The sequence below is a fragment of the Athene noctua genome, chromosome 4 (assembly GCF_965140245.1).
Source record: "Athene noctua chromosome 4, bAthNoc1.hap1.1, whole genome shotgun sequence".
Taxonomy (NCBI): domain Eukaryota; kingdom Metazoa; phylum Chordata; class Aves; order Strigiformes; family Strigidae; genus Athene; species Athene noctua.
The window spans coordinates 70,404,639-70,424,107 of NC_134040.1; the positions used below are offsets into that span (position 1 = coordinate 70,404,639).

General features: G+C 36.3%; 1 protein-coding gene across 3 annotated transcripts in view; it reads right to left on the reverse strand.

Moving 5' to 3' along the window:
- The window catches only part of FSTL5 (follistatin like 5), a 332,497-nt gene that overhangs the window by 144,536 nt on the left and 168,492 nt on the right, over positions 1-19,469 (reverse strand). For all 3 annotated transcript variants that reach the window (XM_074905701.1, XM_074905702.1, XM_074905700.1), the window contains exon 5: positions 5,550-5,746. In XM_074905701.1, the coding sequence (XP_074761802.1) occupies positions 5,550-5,746 (197 nt within the window). The remainder of the gene's footprint in view (positions 1-5,549; positions 5,747-19,469) is intronic.

Below are 19,469 nucleotides of genomic sequence, written 5' to 3' on the forward strand. Positions count from 1 at the left end.
CCACTCAATCAACAGCTCAATGTCCAAGTGTAGAGCAGTGATGAGTGGTGTTCCTCAGGGGTCAGAGAGTCAGAGTTGTGACCAGCGCTGTTTAACATCTTTGTTGGTGATACAGGCAGTGGGACTGAGCGTACCCTCAGCAAGTTTGCCGACAACACCAAGCCATGTGGTGCAGTCAACACGCTGGAGGGAAAAGGATGTCATCCAGATGGACCTGGACAGGCTTGAGAAGGTGGGTGTGTGCAAACCTCATAAAGTTCAACAAGGGCAAGTGCAAAGTCTGGTACATGGGTTGTGGCAATCACAAGTGCAAGTACAGGCTGGGTGATGAGTGGATTGAGAGAACTTGAGGGTATCAGTGGATGGAATTAGTGGAGCAGTTAAGGGTATTAGTGGATGGAAAACTGACTATGAGCCAGCAATGTGTGCTCATGGCCCAGAAAGCCAACGGCACCCCGGGCTGCATCAAGATAAGTGTGGCCAGCAGGTCAAACGAGGTGATTTTCCCCTTCTACTCTGCTCTTCTGAGACCCCACCTGCAGTGCTGTGTCCAGCTCTGGGGCCCTCAACATGAGGAGAAAGACACAGACCTGTTGGAGCAGGTACAGAGCAGGCCACAAAGATGACCAGGGAGCTGGAGCACCTCCTCTATGAGTACAGGCTGAGAGAAGAGAAGGCTCCAGGGAGACCATATAGCAGACTTCCACTACTTAAAGGGGGCCCAGAGGAAAGATGGGGAGGGACTCTTTATCACAGAGTATAGGGATAAGATGAGGGGTAACCGTTTTAAACTGAAAGAGAGTAGATTTAGAGTAGATGTAAGGCAGAAATTTTTTACTGTGAGGGTGGTGAGACACTGGCACAGGTTGCCCAGAGAAGCTGTGGCTGCCCCCTCCCTGGCAGTGTTCAAGGCCAGGTTGGACGGGGCTTTGAGCAACCTGGGCTAGTGGAAGGTGTCCCTGCCCATGGCAGGGGGTTGGAACTAGATGATCTTTAAGGTCTCTTTCAACCCAAACCATTCTATCATTCAAAGCAAAACAAACCATTGAAGGAACTACCCCACTTTACTAGAAATCTTGCAGATATTTTGCATTTATGTTAGATTAGAGGTGATGAAGAGATGAAATTTCTGCCTATTTCATAGCCCAGCCTTTTGGAAGAGTAGATACTCTTTCTGATTAGTACCTAATTCTCAAACCAGAGTGGTCTAAAAGGTTAACTTTATCAGTAAGTTCTTTCAAAATCAAGTCACATCTGACTTGCCAACATAGGATTTGGAAACTAGGAATGAGTTAGGGTCAGCAGTGAAAGCAGTCAAGTCAGAAGAATTTATATGGGAAAAAAAAATATATTCACTTAGCCTGCACTGAGCTGCATAATCCCACCACTTTTCTATCTTCATTGCAGACTACCTTGTCTGACATTTATACTGTGTAATAGAGTTATAATTATTTTTTAACTGCAATTCTGTACTAGATTACAAAGCCATGAAAAAAAAATATACCTAGATGCCAGAATTGTTCGAATAGCCTGACAATTTTTATTTATTGTTATAATACTTGAAATATTTGGTTTAGAATGGTCCTACTATTTGAAATAGCTTTTTATATAAAAAACACTATTTTTGCTTTTTCTGGAGAGGAATATTCATTTCTATTGCATCAAGATGCACATGCAAGAACCTTATGATTTCTGAGCCTAAATACATCAATAAAAAGTAGAGTGTTGCTGTCACCATTTCAAATCTCCAACTGATTAATTTCAATTTTACATTAGGTAGGATGACTATGTGGACACCTATAAGATAATAAAATGCAATCCAAGAGCCTGATTGCACTCATTGCACACCAAGACTGAGGAGAAGTAAAATTTAAGATGCACTAAAAACTGAAGTTGAATATTCATGTGAAAATAAATTAACTTCAGGAGTCCCTGTTTTCTACAACAAATATGTTATTTTTCATATTCCCTTAATATGATTAAATTAGAAATGCAGACAGGAATTATTATTTATGACAGGTCTGCAGATTTCAAAATTTTGCTTGTATTGTGAGCACAACTGAGAAAAATTCTCCTAATTCTGAGAACGTTTTCAAGAGTACAATAATGTCTCCCTGAGGTAGGTTGATGCCAGGTGCCACCCAAAGCGGCTCTATCACTCCCCTCCTCAGCTGGACAGGAAGAGAAAAATATAATGACAGGCTCACAACAGGGAGAGATCATTCACCAGTTATCATCATGGGCAAAACAGACTCAACTTGGGGAAAAATTAATTTAATTTATTACTTATCAAATCAGAGTAAGATAATGAGAAATAAACCCCAATCTTAAAAACACTTTACACCCAGCCGTCCCCTTCTTCTTGGGCTGAAATTCACCCAAGGTGGGTCCCCCTCCCATGGGCTGCAGTTCTTCATGAACTGCTCCGGCATGGTTCCCTTCCATGGGGTGCAGTCCTTCAGGTTCAGGCTGCTCCAGCATGGGTCTCCTGCAAGTCACAAGCCCTGCCAGCAAACCTGCTCCAGCGTGGGCTTCCCACGGGGTCACAGCCTCCTTTGGGTGCATCCACCTGCTCTGGTGTGGGGTCGTCCCTGGGCTGCAGGTGGATCTCTGCTCCACCGTGGAGCTCCATGGGTGCCGGGGCACAGCCTGCCTCACCATGGTCTTCACCACAGCTGCAGGGGAATCTCTGTGCTGGTGCCTGGAGTACCACCTCCCCCTCCTTCTTCAATGACCTTAGTATCTGCAGAGTTGTTTTTCACATATTCTCACACCTCTCTCCTGGCTGTTGCTGTGCAGAAGGTTTTTTTTCCCCTTCTTAGGTATGTTATTCCAAAGGTATATGGTAAATGTAAATGAAATGTAAAGGCAATAAAGTAAATGGTACCACCATTGCTGATGGGCTTGGCCTTGGCCAGTGGCAGGTCTGACTTGGAGCCGGCTGGCTCAGTGGGACATGGAGGAAGCTTCTAGAAGCTTCTCGCAGAAGCCACCTCTGTAGTCCCCCTGCTACCAAAATCTTGCCATGCAATCCCAATACACTCCCATTCAACCCTGGGAAAGTTTAAAGACCTTTCTAATGTTCTTCCATCACCACCACACCCCTTCCCCCTCAAAAATCACATTCTCAAGGAAGTTAATGGGCCCAGCATTCTCTCAGTAGCAGGGTCCTCTCTCACATTATGATTCAACACTTTCTAAACAATGTATTCAAAACAAGGTATTTTTGTTTCTTTTTTTCTATTACAGCAATTCCAATTTTTAGAAATACTGATAGCTATCATATACACTAAGGGCAGAAGAGAGCAAGAGTCTAATCCCAACTTGTAAAACAATCTTGATTTATCAAGCTTTTACATTTAACAAGAACAAAAAAACATTCATCGGGGTAAACCACAGGAGGATGAAAAAAGTGTCAAGTTTTCAACAATCAAAGATAATGCTCTGAAAAACAGTGCATTTCATTTGAAGATGTTACTCTGAGTTATTTTAATTTATCATCTAAGTCTTCAGAGAGAACTGAGTCACATACATGGTTTGTTTTCAGTAAATATGCAGGATAAAATCTTCCTCCATCAGATGAAGTCAGATTAACAAATATCGATATTATACGGGAGCTGAGTTCTTAACTGCAAAGCTGCACACTATTCTGTGTTTCACAAAGGTGATTCAGAGTTTCCTTTTGTCGTATGAAAGAGACAAAGGTTCTCAGCTGAATGTTCTGTTATTAGGAAGGCTTCACAAGAAACAGGTATAGATTCTCTTTTTTTCTTTGTTCAAACTGACTAAAGAATGATTTCTGAGGGCAACAGGTCAGTTCATTGTGTCTCTTACCAAAACATATAATAATAAAACACACAGCACTAACAATGATCTTATTTTACATTATTCTTTAGATTTAATAATTTGATACTTCTGCAATGAATTTTATCAAAAACACAAAGCACCATATTTGGGTTTTAAGACTATTTGACCTGTTTCCATACTTGTGAAAAAGCATTACTTCAGTTGCCCTTACAAATTCATTTCTGGAAAAGAAAAAAAAAAAAAAAAAAAAAGGAAAAAGTGTGTATAAAAAGTTTGAAAACACCATAATGGAAGAATTTAATTTTTTTTTAAACTGTGTTTGACACAAAGAAGCAAAGGAAAGAGGAAAAGAGTAGGTGTAGCAACTGAATAGAGAAGAATTGCTTCTTTATATAAACCTAGAAATTCTGCAAAATATTTTTGATAATGACCTTCAGCACTAGTACTTCAGTCCTGCTCCTCTACTGAAAAGAGCTTGATTCACTGATAATTAGATAATGGATCTACAGTGGTGAAAGTGTTGCAACTATTTTCTCGTAGTTATGTGAGGGCTATGGCAACGAAGTCAAGCTATGTTCAAGTGGTAAAATAAAGATTTAAAATTCAGTTTCTTTAGATTGTTAACGAATACACTAAGCACTATCACATTGTTTCAAGTGTTAGTGATATATATGAGTAAGCATTATATATAATTTGCACATCTCTATCTGTGATTTCTACATAAGTTATGTATTCATATAAAAAGTATTATTTGTAAAATATAAACAGGCAGTAAATTCCCTTGAAAGCTGAAGTTCTGAAAGTGTATAAAAACCAGCAGGAAAACCCAGTCTTATGAAGTACAGAAAAACAACAATTTTTTTTAAATTTAAAAAAATTTTTTTTTAAAAGGGTAATTTATTATTATTGAAAAGGAAACCTATATTTGCATGCAGCCTCTGGTCCCGGAAATTGCCATTAAAATATCAGAAGTATGGAAATGATAACTCCAGCCTGACACCTTAGGTATTATTTATTCACTTGTAAGTAATTCTTAACACTTCAATGCAACTTAAAACATAAGATAATGATCAACAGCGGCATCTAACAAATCTTATTTTACTTGAATTCTTTAATGGCTCCCTAGTATTAGACTCATTAATACAGCTCTGTCATGGTTAAGTTTCTCAAACATGGACTTCTACATTATCTAGTAAATCAAAGTACATTTGCCATAACACTATTTAATAGAATTAACCATTCTAGGTAGATTAAAGATAGTGCTGTCATGCCTACCAAAGCAACAATTATTGATTTAGATCTGTACTTAGCTAAAGCTTGCTGTTTAGAGACTACCAAGACTTTTTCTTTCCAAGACTACTACTGTAGTTCTCTAGCCCTAACTTGTAGAAAGCAGTAATACTTGTTTAGTATTACAGGAAGGATTTTAAAATATTTTGTTTTCAGCTTGGAATACATCTATACAGATGGACTTTACAGTAGTATACTGCAGATAATAAAACAACTATGGTCAAAGAAAACTCTAGTGTTCTAACCTCCTAAGGTACATCCCAAAGCACTGTATTCAAATTTCTGAATAATCACCGCAGAATTTCTGAATAATACAGCTTTTTCATAAGTCTTGAATGAAGTTTTCTACCTCAGAGACTCACATATATTTTCTAAAGTGAAAGCATCAAGTAAGTCCTGACAAAGACAACTGAATAGCTGCTGTGCTAATGGAAACAAAATCTAAAGCTTACCTGAGATAATTCATTAGTGTCCACAAGTCCATTGTTGTCTGAATCAAAATAATTAAACATCTGATCTACAAGAAGTTTCTTTAAAGTCATTTTCTCATCAAGAGTTTTATCTTTTGATTGTGCAATATATCTCTGATTTTGTAGATCCAGTAACATGTTTTTTACTTCAGTGTATTCAGTAGGTTTGCATTTATCCCCTGAAAAGAAAATACACAACACAAGATTATTTTGAATTTGATTTCTTATTAAGAGTTTAAAAGGGTTTTTTTGTTTTTTTTTAAACTGGAAAAGTAGAGAGTATTAACTTCTGACAACAATACCAACAGAGTTACTTTATGAGGTAAGGAATTTGTTCTGTAGTAGTTTGTTCCATAACACTTCCTTGTCTGGTCTTCACATTAAGGTAAAAAAATGACTACACTTCTAGATACTTTTTGTAGAAAAAATTTTCTGTCCATGGAAACTAAGGAAAGTTTTCAAGCCTGTACTTTTTTCATTCAGATCATGCTGGAAAGTTGTATCTGAAATTTTTTAAAAAATATTACCTTTGGTATTGCATTTCATATAAACTTTCATGAAGTGAATACTGAAATATAATATATGTAGCAAAACCTGTAAATATGATAGGAAATAATACATTATAATGAATATATTTCATAATAATATTTGACTTCTGAAAGTAGAAATTACACTTGAGTGCTCATAAGCTAGCTCTACCTTGCCATTACTGGACATACCAAACTCATTTGAGCAAGAGAAGGTGGGATTGCCAGAAGAAGAGAAAGGATATCTTTGGCAAGATCTAGTTTATTCTTTTCATTATCAAGTCTTCTATAAAGCAGAAATTGCTACAGCAAATATACTACATACAGTGATTACTGTCACTACTTCTGAACCAAAGCACAATAGAGTTTATGTCTGGTATTCTCTAATATTAGTTGCTATGTAGTTTAAATTAAACAAAGAAACAGTTCAGAAGGGTTTATTTTTATTAAGATAACTTTACTATTTCAACAGGTTTTTGATACTATGAGATATTTAAATTTGGACCAACAAAACACCATGTATTTGTTGCAAGCAAATTTATAGTTAGCTACTACTTAAGTTAACTTCAAGATATAAATTCAAGGCTAGAGAAATACACTGATCAGCAAAGAAATCTATGTTCCATGCTTCTTTTTAGATGCTCTGATGAAGGTGTGAGTATTAATGAGGAACAATTATTTACCTCACAGAAACTGGTAAAGGAGTGGTTTGTATTGTAGGTGGATCCCACTTAAGTGTCTAATTTACATGTATGAGACTGGAGCTTTATTATTTTGGTGTATTTAAGGGTTCATGCATTATTATGGTGACTGTACCACTATGTACATCTCCATCACCATTTCATAAGGTAGAGGGCAAAAGTTCCTAAATGCTTCTCACTATCCTAGCAAGACTCAGATCTAGAAGAGAAGGACTCTGATAGCAGTTAAACTGTGGAAGTAGGCAAAATGTTTTTAGCAATAAAAACCACTCCAGGAATTTTTTTTCTTCTAAAAGCCACTGCCTGTTATGTTAGCTATCTGAAAATTCCAACTGAAGTAACACAAATAAGCAAAACCAAGCTACGTTTAACTGACAGCCTAATCTACACGTATCATTTGCATATTTGTCCTTACAAATGGAGATTGATGACATATAATTTGTAAGATCTGAGTTCTATGTGACCGCTTTTCAGGGGTCTAACTCAGAAATACTCATGAGGGAAACACATTTTTTCCTTAACCATTCTGGAGCTGCAGTGAGCAAACCTTTCCATCTGAGTAGATGCAGGCTCCAGGTGGTAGGGAGGGAAGAAAGCAGTTTACTTAACATACTCTAATTCATCTGGGTAAACTCCAAAAGACTGGGCCAGGAAAACAAGTCCCCTGGATAACTTTTCTGGCTGTGGTATTCTCAGAAAGATACAGTTTGGTTTTACTCTCATGCAGCTGAATTCTTAATACCATTATACCTATAATCCTGGCAGGGGTGGAGGAAAACAACTCCTATTTCTGCAATACTGTACTGTTCAGACCTAGTTGCCACATCCAGATTTTACCCTCTGTAAATTATTTTTGATCAAACAGTTCTCATTCTGCAATTCTAAAAATGAAGAGAAATATTTCTACCTTAGAGACATACAACATAAGTAAAGCAGTTTATTTCTTAATAGTATCTGTTAAATCCTGGATTTGTCACGTTATCTTTGATGAGTTGCTATATGTCCGAGTTAGAAAAAGAAATAAAAAATGAACAAAAAAGTCACACTGACAATTTTTTTTTCCTTAAGGCATGGGACAATGTCTCTCACTTTAATGATCGATCAAGAATTGAATATATGTCCTCACTTTTACAAAGGCAATAATTATGTTAATGTTAATCAGAATATTAAATATTATTTATTTATTAAATATGGAAAAATTTTGCATGTGTTACACACACATTTCCACATGAGAGATTATACAAAGCTGTGTAAATTTAGAGGAAAAAAAATAAAATTTATGCGATCATGAACAGCATTGTAGTAATTAGTTGCTCTGCAAGCTTTTAACTCAAAACAGGGTTTATGGAAAAAAGTTTTCAGGGAAGTTCAATCACAGTCCAAATAAAGACAGTTTCATACAATTCAGATATTCCCTTTATATATAAAGTTAAGGAATAATGAACTAATGTATTCTCTCAAAATACCTATTCAGAGAGAGAAGAAAGAATAAAAACAACACATTTTCTACAGCATTTCATTTTTGTAGAGTTCCCATTGCATCGCACAAACTTCTGAAATCAGCATAACAGTCATATAAGAGCACCTAATATATTAGATGTTTATAAATTATTTTTACATTTTTACAAAGGGAAAAACATTTGTAATATTATTTTTAATACACAGCATAAATGCTGCCTAATAGAAAGTTACCTGAGATATTGTTATTGCTGCAAGTTGAACCACTACTTCTAGAAAAAACTTCATTCATAAATTTAGAAGGCTGTTAAACATTTAGTCATGTAAATGATTAGTAAAGCTACCACAACATCAGTGTCAACAAAATATCTTAAAGTACAGTCCAGTAGTATATATGTGGCTTATATTACCTCATCAACAAGAGAAAATAGTTTCCCGAGAAGAGGTTGCTAAAAATCCGTTATAGGTGTTCTGTACTAAGATAACTTTTTGATTTTATTTTTCCTGTTCCTGTGATGTTCTTTGGAAATATTTTTAACCCAAAAAGTAGCTCAAGCTTATCAATACACTGTATTAATTACTAACAGAAAATATTAATGTCTCTTTAATATTAATGAAATAGAATTAAGGAAAAATGATGTTATTTAATATCTAAAATGTAGCTTTTTTATAGATACAGAAACATTAATCACAATGGCAGTCTGTTGGAAACCAGCTGCAAATAAGGTGAATACAGTTCACAGAACAATTTTGTTTCTCTACAACCCATCTTCAGTCGATTATTATTTTATATTCAACAATGGCATTAAAGCCTATCCTCTCTGTGGGGTTGTTTGTACCATGTATGTAAGATAATAGCTGTAATTTGCTCTTCATGTGTGTACCTGCTCACTCTACAGGTCAACCTGACTGAATTACAGTCCCAGCCATGATAGTTCATTGGCTTCTAACATGTGGTTTTTTATGTTTGCTAGAGCTCAGTGTGATTCTTTTTGTGCTTCTCTAACATGTTTGAAAGCTAGTTCTCATAATAAAAATTGTGCTAACACCTTTCAGAAAAAATCTCTGTTGGCCATCATTTATGGTTTAAAACAGATGTTATTTTCTTTCTCACTTACCAAAATAGGTTAGTATGACCTATTTAAAAGACACGTTTATCAACAGTGGCTTCATGCTCCCTGCAACCACACTTGCCACAGTGCTCTGTAACATGGAAGTAGTATTGCCCTGTCCCTTTCTCTGGAAAAGATGTCAAGGTCACTGCACATGAGCACATGGTTTGCTTATAAGGGTGGGGAGAACAGTACTCAGGCATTTAAGCACATTGGTAATACCCTAAAGTATCTTAAAATGACCTTACAAAAATCCCCAAAGACATTACAAGTAAATGCTTAGGTTTCCATTGCCCTAGAAAATGGTGGGGTTTTGATATTGTTCATGACAGATCATAATTAGTAACGCAAAAATAACCTGAACTATTTTTCCTTCCCACAGAGTGTAAAACAAACATAACCCTTTGATTAGACTTGGGAGGGGCACAGACATTTGGGGGTCTGGATAGACACAGGGTACATGCTGCACATGATCAACTGTTAGTTACCTTACCTGTTCCCCTGCCTTATTATATCGATTGGGAATATCCAACTTTAAGGTTTGCAATAAAAACTAGGCAATATACCTAGCTATTATAAACATAAGTAAGCATTTAAGTAGCTATTACTTGCAAGCACCAGTTGTTTATGAAATTGGTGAGAAGTGATTTTTTTTTTTTAATTGAAGAAAAAAACCAAGAGAATAGAGGGAAAAGTATTGTCTGCTATTTGTAGTATATATACCTACATAAGTGCAGGTAATTTACACTCTTCAAAACCAGACTGAACACTGTATAGCAACTCTACCCCAATGTCTACATCCATTTTTTTCCTATTACCACTTCAGCTCTCATGTTCTGCAAAGTAACCTGTTGTAATAGAATTATTATACTTTGATCTATCACCCACCTTTTAAACCTTACTATGCATTCTAACAATAGATTTTAGGCTGGTATCAGATGAACTTACAGTTTATGATTAAGCTAATTATAGCTGTGTAAACCTGATTTACCACAACTGTACTACATTAAAACATTTTCATTTTATACTTAATTCAAAGTATTCTTTACAACAACAACTCCATAGACTTAGACATAAGGACAAACATGATCAATGGATGCAACTGACAGATAAGAGGATCACGGGGAAAAAAGGAGATGCTGCTAGTCAACAGAATGAACAGTTTCATTAACAAATCACCCTCTTATCTCATTGTCATGACTGCTTTTTTACTGTAATATTCAAGGAAATGTGAAGCAGATGTTTAAATTACAAGAATGAGACTCTGTTTGCAGGAGACCTCCCCCAGGCTGGAGCAGCAGCACAGAGAAAAACTTAAGAGTTGCTTTATTTATGTTCTAATTTAGTAAGCATTACTTGTGAAATAGTTGTCTTAATGACACACAAATGGTAAACGGGGATTAAGTATGACAAACTTTATAGTGAGGAAAAGTAATTTATGTTCAACATAACTGTGAAAGACAAACTACTAGGAATATACTACAATTATATTACTTCCTAGAAGTCCTACTAACTTCTATATCATTATCTACATGCATGAGAGAGTAACCTACACGTGCATAATTTACCAACTTAATTCAGTTTTCTAGTACACTTGGCTGTTTCCTTCCATATGGTACAACAGTTTTGCACCTGTATCTGTTACCTAGGAAACAGCTGAAACTTAGATTCTGAGTGCTATTGTTCTCCCAGACAGTATTGAATAGATTATATTTGCCCATAATACAGGAAAAAAAAGCTGTATTTGACAATTTGTCTTACTTAATTTGCAAGAGGAAAGATATATATCAAAACTATTTATGAAAACTTGGCAAGTGAATACACACATTATTCTTATCACATGTAGAAAAATAGGAAAGAAACAGCTAAGATAATACCTTAGGAGTCACTTCTTAAATCCAAGTTCAGTTATCATATTTTTGTATTACATAATTTTTAGAAAAATACTAGTATACATAAGAAAAGAAAGAATGAAAGAACATATAAATTAAAAAATGCAATAAAGGCAAACCATTTGATTTCTGTTCTCACTTTTCACCAATTTCATGGTTAATACAAGCATTTTGACCTTTCCTTGCCTTAGCATCTCCATCTACATAGCAGGAAGAACTCTTATGTCAAAGAGATATTGAATCATTAATATTCATGCAGTGTCTATCTCCACAAAAGTCATCAGCTGCTGAGATACAATTGGATTCTGAGATATTTTATGATTTTGAGCTGAGTTTTATGTATATAGCAAAAATGGTTTCCACAAAGCCATTTTTCTTTCCAAATTAAAATAACTTCAGATCTCCCAGAATTTGCAAATAGTTTTCACGGACCATACTGCATACCAACAGTTTTAAGAATTCCAAAACTGATAAAAAACCAAATCAGAGTGTTGGAATTAGAATAAATAACAATAAATAGCAAGCCTAATGTTAATTTTCTACATGCATTTTGATAATATTCAGAATAATATAATTAGTCAAAACAATTCACTGCAAAATTACAAATTATACTCCATGAATCAAAAATGAGAAATTAATCCAAGATAACATATAAATATACACATACACACACATATATAAACTAATACAGATATGCAAATACATGCTCACATATACCCCCGTACACAGGATGAAGAAGTCATTACAGTTTGGTCTGATATGAATTCAATTTCAAACATAATAAAAAAGACAACTTGAATGTCTTCATCCAGTCAGCTATTTTTCAAGATAGTCTCTATAGAGGAAGTATGAAAGTTGTAATTTTACTTGTAGCCCTAACAGACAAAGAAACATTAGAAGCCACCAAAATTGCTTAGGTTTATCTGAAAGAAACTTCAGTTTAGATATCATTTCACAATACCTTATTTTCTAATATCAAACTCTTATTTTCCAAATCTAGAGCTCAACAGTTTTGACCTTTATTCTCTGCTCTCCTCACTGAAGCTCTGGAACTGCACTTGAAGAGAAGCAATTTCATCTGTACATAGACATAACTTCTAATCTATGGCCCAGAGGTTGAAGGGGTGAAGAGGAGAGCTTTACACTCAAAACTAGTATTTTTCAATAAAAAATCCGGAATAAATGGGGATTAACATCAAAATTTTTCCCTGCTGCAGCTATTTTTTTCAATAAAAGGTGAGCATTTTCTACTGTTTTCAAAACCATGAGATTTTAGGGCTGTAAAACTTGGCCCTGAAGCTTTACATATTCAGAATGCATAAAAAATTAAATAAATAAACAAACAAACAACAACAACAACAAAAAACACAACAAAAAAACCCAAACCCATGACATTTTGAATCTCTGGGTTTAGCTTTTGGTTTTGGGGAGTTTCTTTAGCTAATTTGTACAGCATTCAATCAGCATATGGGCAGATTTATGTCTTATTTTGTATCATCTACTTTCCAATGACATATACAATTATCTAAATCTATCATTACTGTCAAAGTTAGATCCTGGAGTGTTAAGGGCATCAATTTTTCACTTCGGTATAAATAGATCTAAACAGCTACAAGAATCGTTAAGAACTTTCAAGGCAGTGTTGTCTATTTATTGCAATATACATATAAAAACACCTCCCACATACATAAACACCATACTATCTAGAGACATGCACACAAATATGAAATTTTAAAGTTATATCTGTCACTGGCAAATACTTTTAAGTGATTGATATAGCTGGTATATAAAATAGAATTGAAAATAGGTTTTAAAAGACTTAGTTCCAGTTTGTAAGCAAGAAATAATGCTGTTCTTTCTTCAAATATTATCAGTTTAAAAGCTCTTAACAATTCTGATCTTTCAAAACTCTAAATCATAAGACAGAAGTGAGATTTTCACTTAAATACACATATTTGCATAAGTCTGGTGTCCAGTCTTATATGGAGGCACATATAAACAGCTTTTCAGTGCCTAAATAATAGTTCAGATAAATTATTCATACTTTGCTTAAAGATATGCCACTTAGGTTAAATACCATTACAAGCAGACTCAAATTTGCATTAAAATAGGAAAATAGGTAATACTATCTCATTTTTTTTCTTTTTTTTTTTCAGGGCTAGTTAGAACAAGTGTTACATGGAGTGAGAAAGATTAATCAAAAAAGTAACTAGGAAATGAAGAAAATCACTAAAATCAGCATTTTGGGTAGTGGTGGGGGGAGACTTCTACTTGTTAATGCAAAGTTAACATATCACAGATCTCTTGACAGAATAGGTCACACTGGAGGGAAGGAATGCCATCTGAGAGACTAGGGCAGTCTTGAAAGGTGGGCGTGTGCAAACCTGATGAAGTCCATCAAGGCCAAGTGTAACATCCTGCACATGGGTCAGGGCAATCCCAGGCACAAATACAGGCTGGGCAAGGAGTGGATTGAGAGCAGCCCTGAGGAGAAGGACTTGGGGGTATTAGTGGATAGAATGACTATGAGCCAGCAATGTGCGCACACAGCCCAGAAAAGTCAACTGTATCCTGGGCTGCATCAAGAGAAGTGTGACACGGAGGTCAAGGGAGGTGATTCTTCCCCTCTATTCTGCTCTCCTGAGACCCTACCTGCAGGGCTGTGTCCAGCACTGGGGCCCCCAACATAAGGAGGAAGATATGGATCTGCTCAAGGAGGTCCAGAGCAAGCCACAAAGATGACCGGGGGCTGGAGCACCTTCCCTATGAGGATAGGCCAAGAGAGTTGGGGTTGTTCAGCCTGGAGAAGAGAAGGCTCCAGAGAGACATTATAGCGGCCTTTCAGTACTTAAAGGGGGCCCAGAGGAAAGATGGGGAGGGACTCTTTATCAGGGAATGTAGGGATAGGATGAGGGGTAATGACTTTAAACGGAAAGAGGGTAGATTTAAATTAGATGCAAGGAAGAAATTCTTTCCTGTGTGGGTGCTGAGACACTGGCACAGGTTGCCCAGAGCAGCTGTGGCTGCCCCCTCCCTGGCAGTGTTCAAGGCCAGGTTGGACGGGGCTTTGAGCAACCTGGGCTAGTGGAAGGTGTCTCTGCCCGTGGCAGGGGGTTTGGAACTAGATGATCTTTAAGGTCGCTTCCAAACCAAACCAGTCTATTCTATTGTATAAAATTTTTACCTTCAGGATGACATTTGAAGGTCATAGAAGATTGACAATGATGATCAAAACATCATTTTCACAGCTGAGAAAACACTAAATGTATGGGTTATTTGAACTGCATGTTAGCATCACAAACACTGTGAGGAGAGTTAGTACACAACTGGCAAATATAAGAATTTTCTACAGGATTGACCCTGCCTTCAAACAACCGAAATCCACATCAGTTTCAACCAGTGATATCACTTCTCAAAATTTCCTGATGTCTCTGATGCTTACCTCAGTGCATTCTACCATAAAAGAAGTAGTGAAAAAAATTTTTAAAATGTTCCCAATTTTCCAAACAGATTATAACAAATTATATCTTCCCAACATGTGAAGAGATTACTTATTCCATGTATTTTTGTTTTCTTGTATCCAGCTCAAACTTTCAGATCAGTTTTTCTATTTATCCCATACATTAGGAAAAAAAACCCACCTTCAATATTGTAAGTAAAAATTCATATAAAACATTAATAAGATAATCTGGTCTTCCTTGTCCTTTCTATCTTATTAAAAGAAAAACAGAGCGAAAAATAGAAAAGCAGTGTCCTTCAAAGGAAGAAACTGCTAAAAAATTAAAGTTCAGACAGGAATTTAATGCAGTATTTTATTTTCCCCTCTATTAGAATTAATGCAACCATTGATGTTAGTCTTCTTTCCACAGGGCTTAGACAACTTTGACTTGCAGTATCTAGAGTGATACTATGAAAGCTATGAAATGCTATAGACTTACCTTAAAAAAAAAATAAATTAAAAAGCATTCCAAATATACCAGGGAAATACTTAGGCATGTAAGCTTAGTCATAAATCTATGTAGAGTTCTGCTTTTGTTTCTTGGGAAGCATGTGTCAGAGGGCTCTCTTATTTAAAAAAAGTCACTGAAAAACAGATGAAACATGACTTATATTAAGTCACAATCTTCCTTTTCCCAAAGCCTTCCCAGAGGTGCAGAGTATTTACAGATTTATGAAGGTGAGGTCTCAAGACTGGGTTAAGCCTAACTACAACAGCACTAACAACAAATACAACAGCTAAAAAGGACGGGTCTGTTTCCCCGTTTCTATTTCTTCTCCTCCATCTCATATTCCCACCACTTCCTTTGTTTTACCTTTGGTATAGTTGGATTTTCATTCTAATTACAGTAGTTACATTAAGCCTCTTGCTATAGGAAATACAATTAATTTCATGTGCATGTGTGTATATATATGGTACCAAAAAATTTATTGTTATTCTAATTAATATTTTAAGCAGTCTGTTAGCCCAATTTATTTAATTTGGGAAAGTCTCAACAACACAGACAAAACTACACCAAAAAAATTACTCTTGAATTAGTATCCTCTTGAAATATCTATCTTATGCTTACCCTTGCAGTTTTTCCCTGAGTATGAAGGTTTCAGTTTTTTCTCACGAAGAGCAGGGGGAAAAGGCCATAAGGAGTCAAGAGCATGATGAGGTCATCATCAGGAGGAATATGAGGGTATGGCGAGAGGTTCTTCCTCCTCAGTCTTGGCATTTGCTTGAGTTAGTTTTATAAGTTTCACTATCAGAACCTGCTTTTTTTTTGTTACATTAAGTATGGAAATGGACAAATCTTCCCACAACCTCAGTTGAAATAAAAGGCAATTATTTGTGAAGCATAAATTATCCATATATGATTTTAAGAGAGCTTAAGATAAAGAGGGTAGGCAATAGTCACTTGACCACTAGGCAATTTTTGGAATCAATAAAATCATCTCAGGCCAAAGCAAGACCAGGCAAGTCCTGAGACCCTCCACACCGTCAGGTCAATACAAAGGGTTTTATGTCGTTTTCATTGTGGTTCTGTGAGGGTTTTTTTAAGCCAGGAGGAAAGAAAAAAAAAAAAAAAATCATATTCTACAGGGCTATTCATCTTTGAGACACGATTACAGTATAAGCTAAAGCAATTCAGAGAAATCTGAGCTACCATGGACCAAGGTCAGTAAGTGTACGTGATGAAACTTGATTTTAGCTGGCCTAAGTAAGGGACATAAATAGTGCTTCCCAGGTTGAGCATCAGTTCTGTACTTGTTCTCTGCTTTCTGCATCCTTCCCACAGAGATACAAGGGAATATGCTGGTTTGGCAATAGAAGGAGGAAAACAAGATTTATAAATTGAAACCTGAGTAAAAGAGCATGCAATCTGCCTTTGAATCCACACCAGAATGTAACTTAACCATTCTGATCTGGCATCAGTGTAAGTATGTGATCAGGTAGATAAATCTTAACTTCATATCACTTCCAGGTTAAATGTTTCTCTACTGTATTTAGTGTAGGCTTGAAATTGCATTTTGATGTTTAAACAAATTTTGAAAACTGATCAGTTATGGTTGGGAAGGTGATGTCAGAAGGATTTTAGTGAAATCAGAAACCTTGCTGATACCTGTGTGCAGCCTCATTTATTTTAATGTTAACAGGTCATCTACTATACTTCAAATTTCTACGTGCTTAACTAATTCAATGTTCCAGAAAGGTGATGTACAAAAAGGCAGCATTGTACTGTGAAGACAGATACCAGTATCTCCCTTAGCTATGCATGATGGGCTTAAATATTGTAAACATGGCCATTAACATTTTATAATGACATGTCTTATCACAGGTCTTGCAATATTATTACCTTCACCTCATCCATCATCTAAAGTGCTGTGACAATCATACAGTGGTAAAACCCAGTGTGGAAATTTTGTATTAAGAACTCCATATTCTTTCAGCAATAATTTGGCATCACACACACTTGTATCTGAATTTTTCTCATACTAATCTTTGAAGTTAGAGTTGCGTAAATCGGTGCAAGAGAAAAGCTAGGCCTACATAAACTCTCACTTAATTTTAGAGATGCAGTGTGTATATCTTGCAAAATTGTGGGATTATACAAAAATGTATTTTGAACAGTCATCCCTAAACAGAATTGGGATTGTTATTTTACTTTCACAGTTACAGAAAAGGCTACAAAGAGAGAGTAGATCAATAATTTTGTTCAAGCTTCACTATAAAGAAATAAGTGTTTCAGTCAGAGATTTCTCTACATAACTACAAAAAGCCTGCTGACCTAGTAGTTGTTTCAAAGATGTTACTGCCTCTCTTTATGTACATCCTTATATGTTTATTTCTCATCTGTGGTTTGATGAAGAAAGACATTAAAAAAAAAATACGCTTCTGTTTTTCACCAATTACAATGAAATTCATAACTTTGTTTTCTTACAGCTGAAGTTCTGCTTTTGAGTGATTTGTTCAGCACTTAACCTTCAGCAGAAAATGTCCTTAATTGCATATTTAAAAAGTAGTTTCATTTCTATTTGGTTCTAAATTGATTCTGTTTCTCTAGATACAGTTCTTAACATACTTCAAAAACAAATGTCTACTGGTTACCACTAACATGACAGGGAAGAAATGGTATAATTAGACACATCTTACTTTGAAAACAATGGGTTTGGTTCTTTTTTAAAAAAAAGAAAAAAAACAAAACCCAAAAATCCCCACAACAACCAACAGGAAAAAAAAAAAAAAAAAAGGAAAACAAGTAAAGCTGAAATCTAACTGAAACTTCACCATTTTATAACTGTAGAATAAAGTAAGGCTAAAGCCCAAACTTTAAATTCCCAGCATTTTATCACACTATATTTCTAATTTAAGCTAAGACTGTATCCATATCACAATTTAAAAGTCTAGCAAGAATTACATGCAAATGAATTTTTGAAAAATTATTTGTCACAAGCTTAAAACAAGTTATATAAAGTGGTACAGATTTTCCAGTCCAAGAGAGGAAGTATATACACACATGCATATAAAAACATGAAGCAGATGCACATATGCAACAACTGAAAATACATATTCAAATTCTAAGCTTCATTTTTTTTTGTATGGAAAGAGTCAGTAGTCAGAAAGTTAGGACAGAAAATTGCTGAAATTTGGTGTCGTGTAATGCTAAGTTAACTCAGTGGCTTTTATTTTTTTGCCAGAAATTGATACAAATTTTCATGAGTGTTACAGAATTTTCACATTTCTCCACCCATCATCTTACTTCTCAGAATCAGTAGCGCTTTCTTAGGTTTGGTATCATTTTTTCTGAGGTAATGCCACTCAGATTAGAAATCATTACTTCTAGTTTATTTTCCTAACCTAAGAAACAATTTGTTCTAAGAGCAACTAGTGTGTGTTGTCACACCTTCTCTTTACTCTTGTTTATGTAACCCTGAATAGTTGAGTTCCTATGGCATAAAGGGAGTACTGAAAATCCTACCACACCGCGCTGGGTTTGTGTGTGTGTGGGGGGGGGGGTTGGTAGTGGGGGAGGAGGGTTACAGAGGTGGTCCCCTGTGAGAAGGTTCTCAAGAGCTCCTCTGGCTCCAAGCTGGACCCACCTTTGCACCAAGTCTGGGCCAATTAGCGATGGTGGCTGCACTCTGCGATAATGTATTTAAGAAGGGAATCCTGAGAGGGAGGAGGGATTTTGTGAAGAAGAGTTACAAGGACATCTATGCAAACACTGAGGTTAGTGGAAGAAAGAGGAAGGGGGAGAGATTTGCTGGACGAGGGACAGCAGGGCTGCCCCCCGCCCCCCGCCACCATAGAGGTCACCGCAGAGACCCACCTGCAACCTGTGCAGGACCCCGGAGACTCTGTGGGAAGAAGTGGCCTCTGCTGCTCTAGTTTGGCACTGGAAGGACTGCAACACGTGGAGGTGACCCAACGCCAGAGCATCTCAAGAAGAACGAATCCCATGGGGAGGACTCATGGCAGAGAAAGTTCATGGAGGGCTGTTTCCCATGAGAGGGACGCCACAGGAAGCAGGGGGAAAAATGCTAAGAGAGCTCCCCCCACCTTGGAGGAAGAAGCAGCAGACTTAAGGAACGCCCATCCTTTGCCCCTGTGCTCCTGGGGAAGGAGGTAAAAACAGCAGAAACAAAACTGAGCCTGGGAAGAAAGGAGGGGTGAGGGAAGGTATTTTTAAGATATGGTAATGCTTCTCACTGTCACATTCTGTCTGTT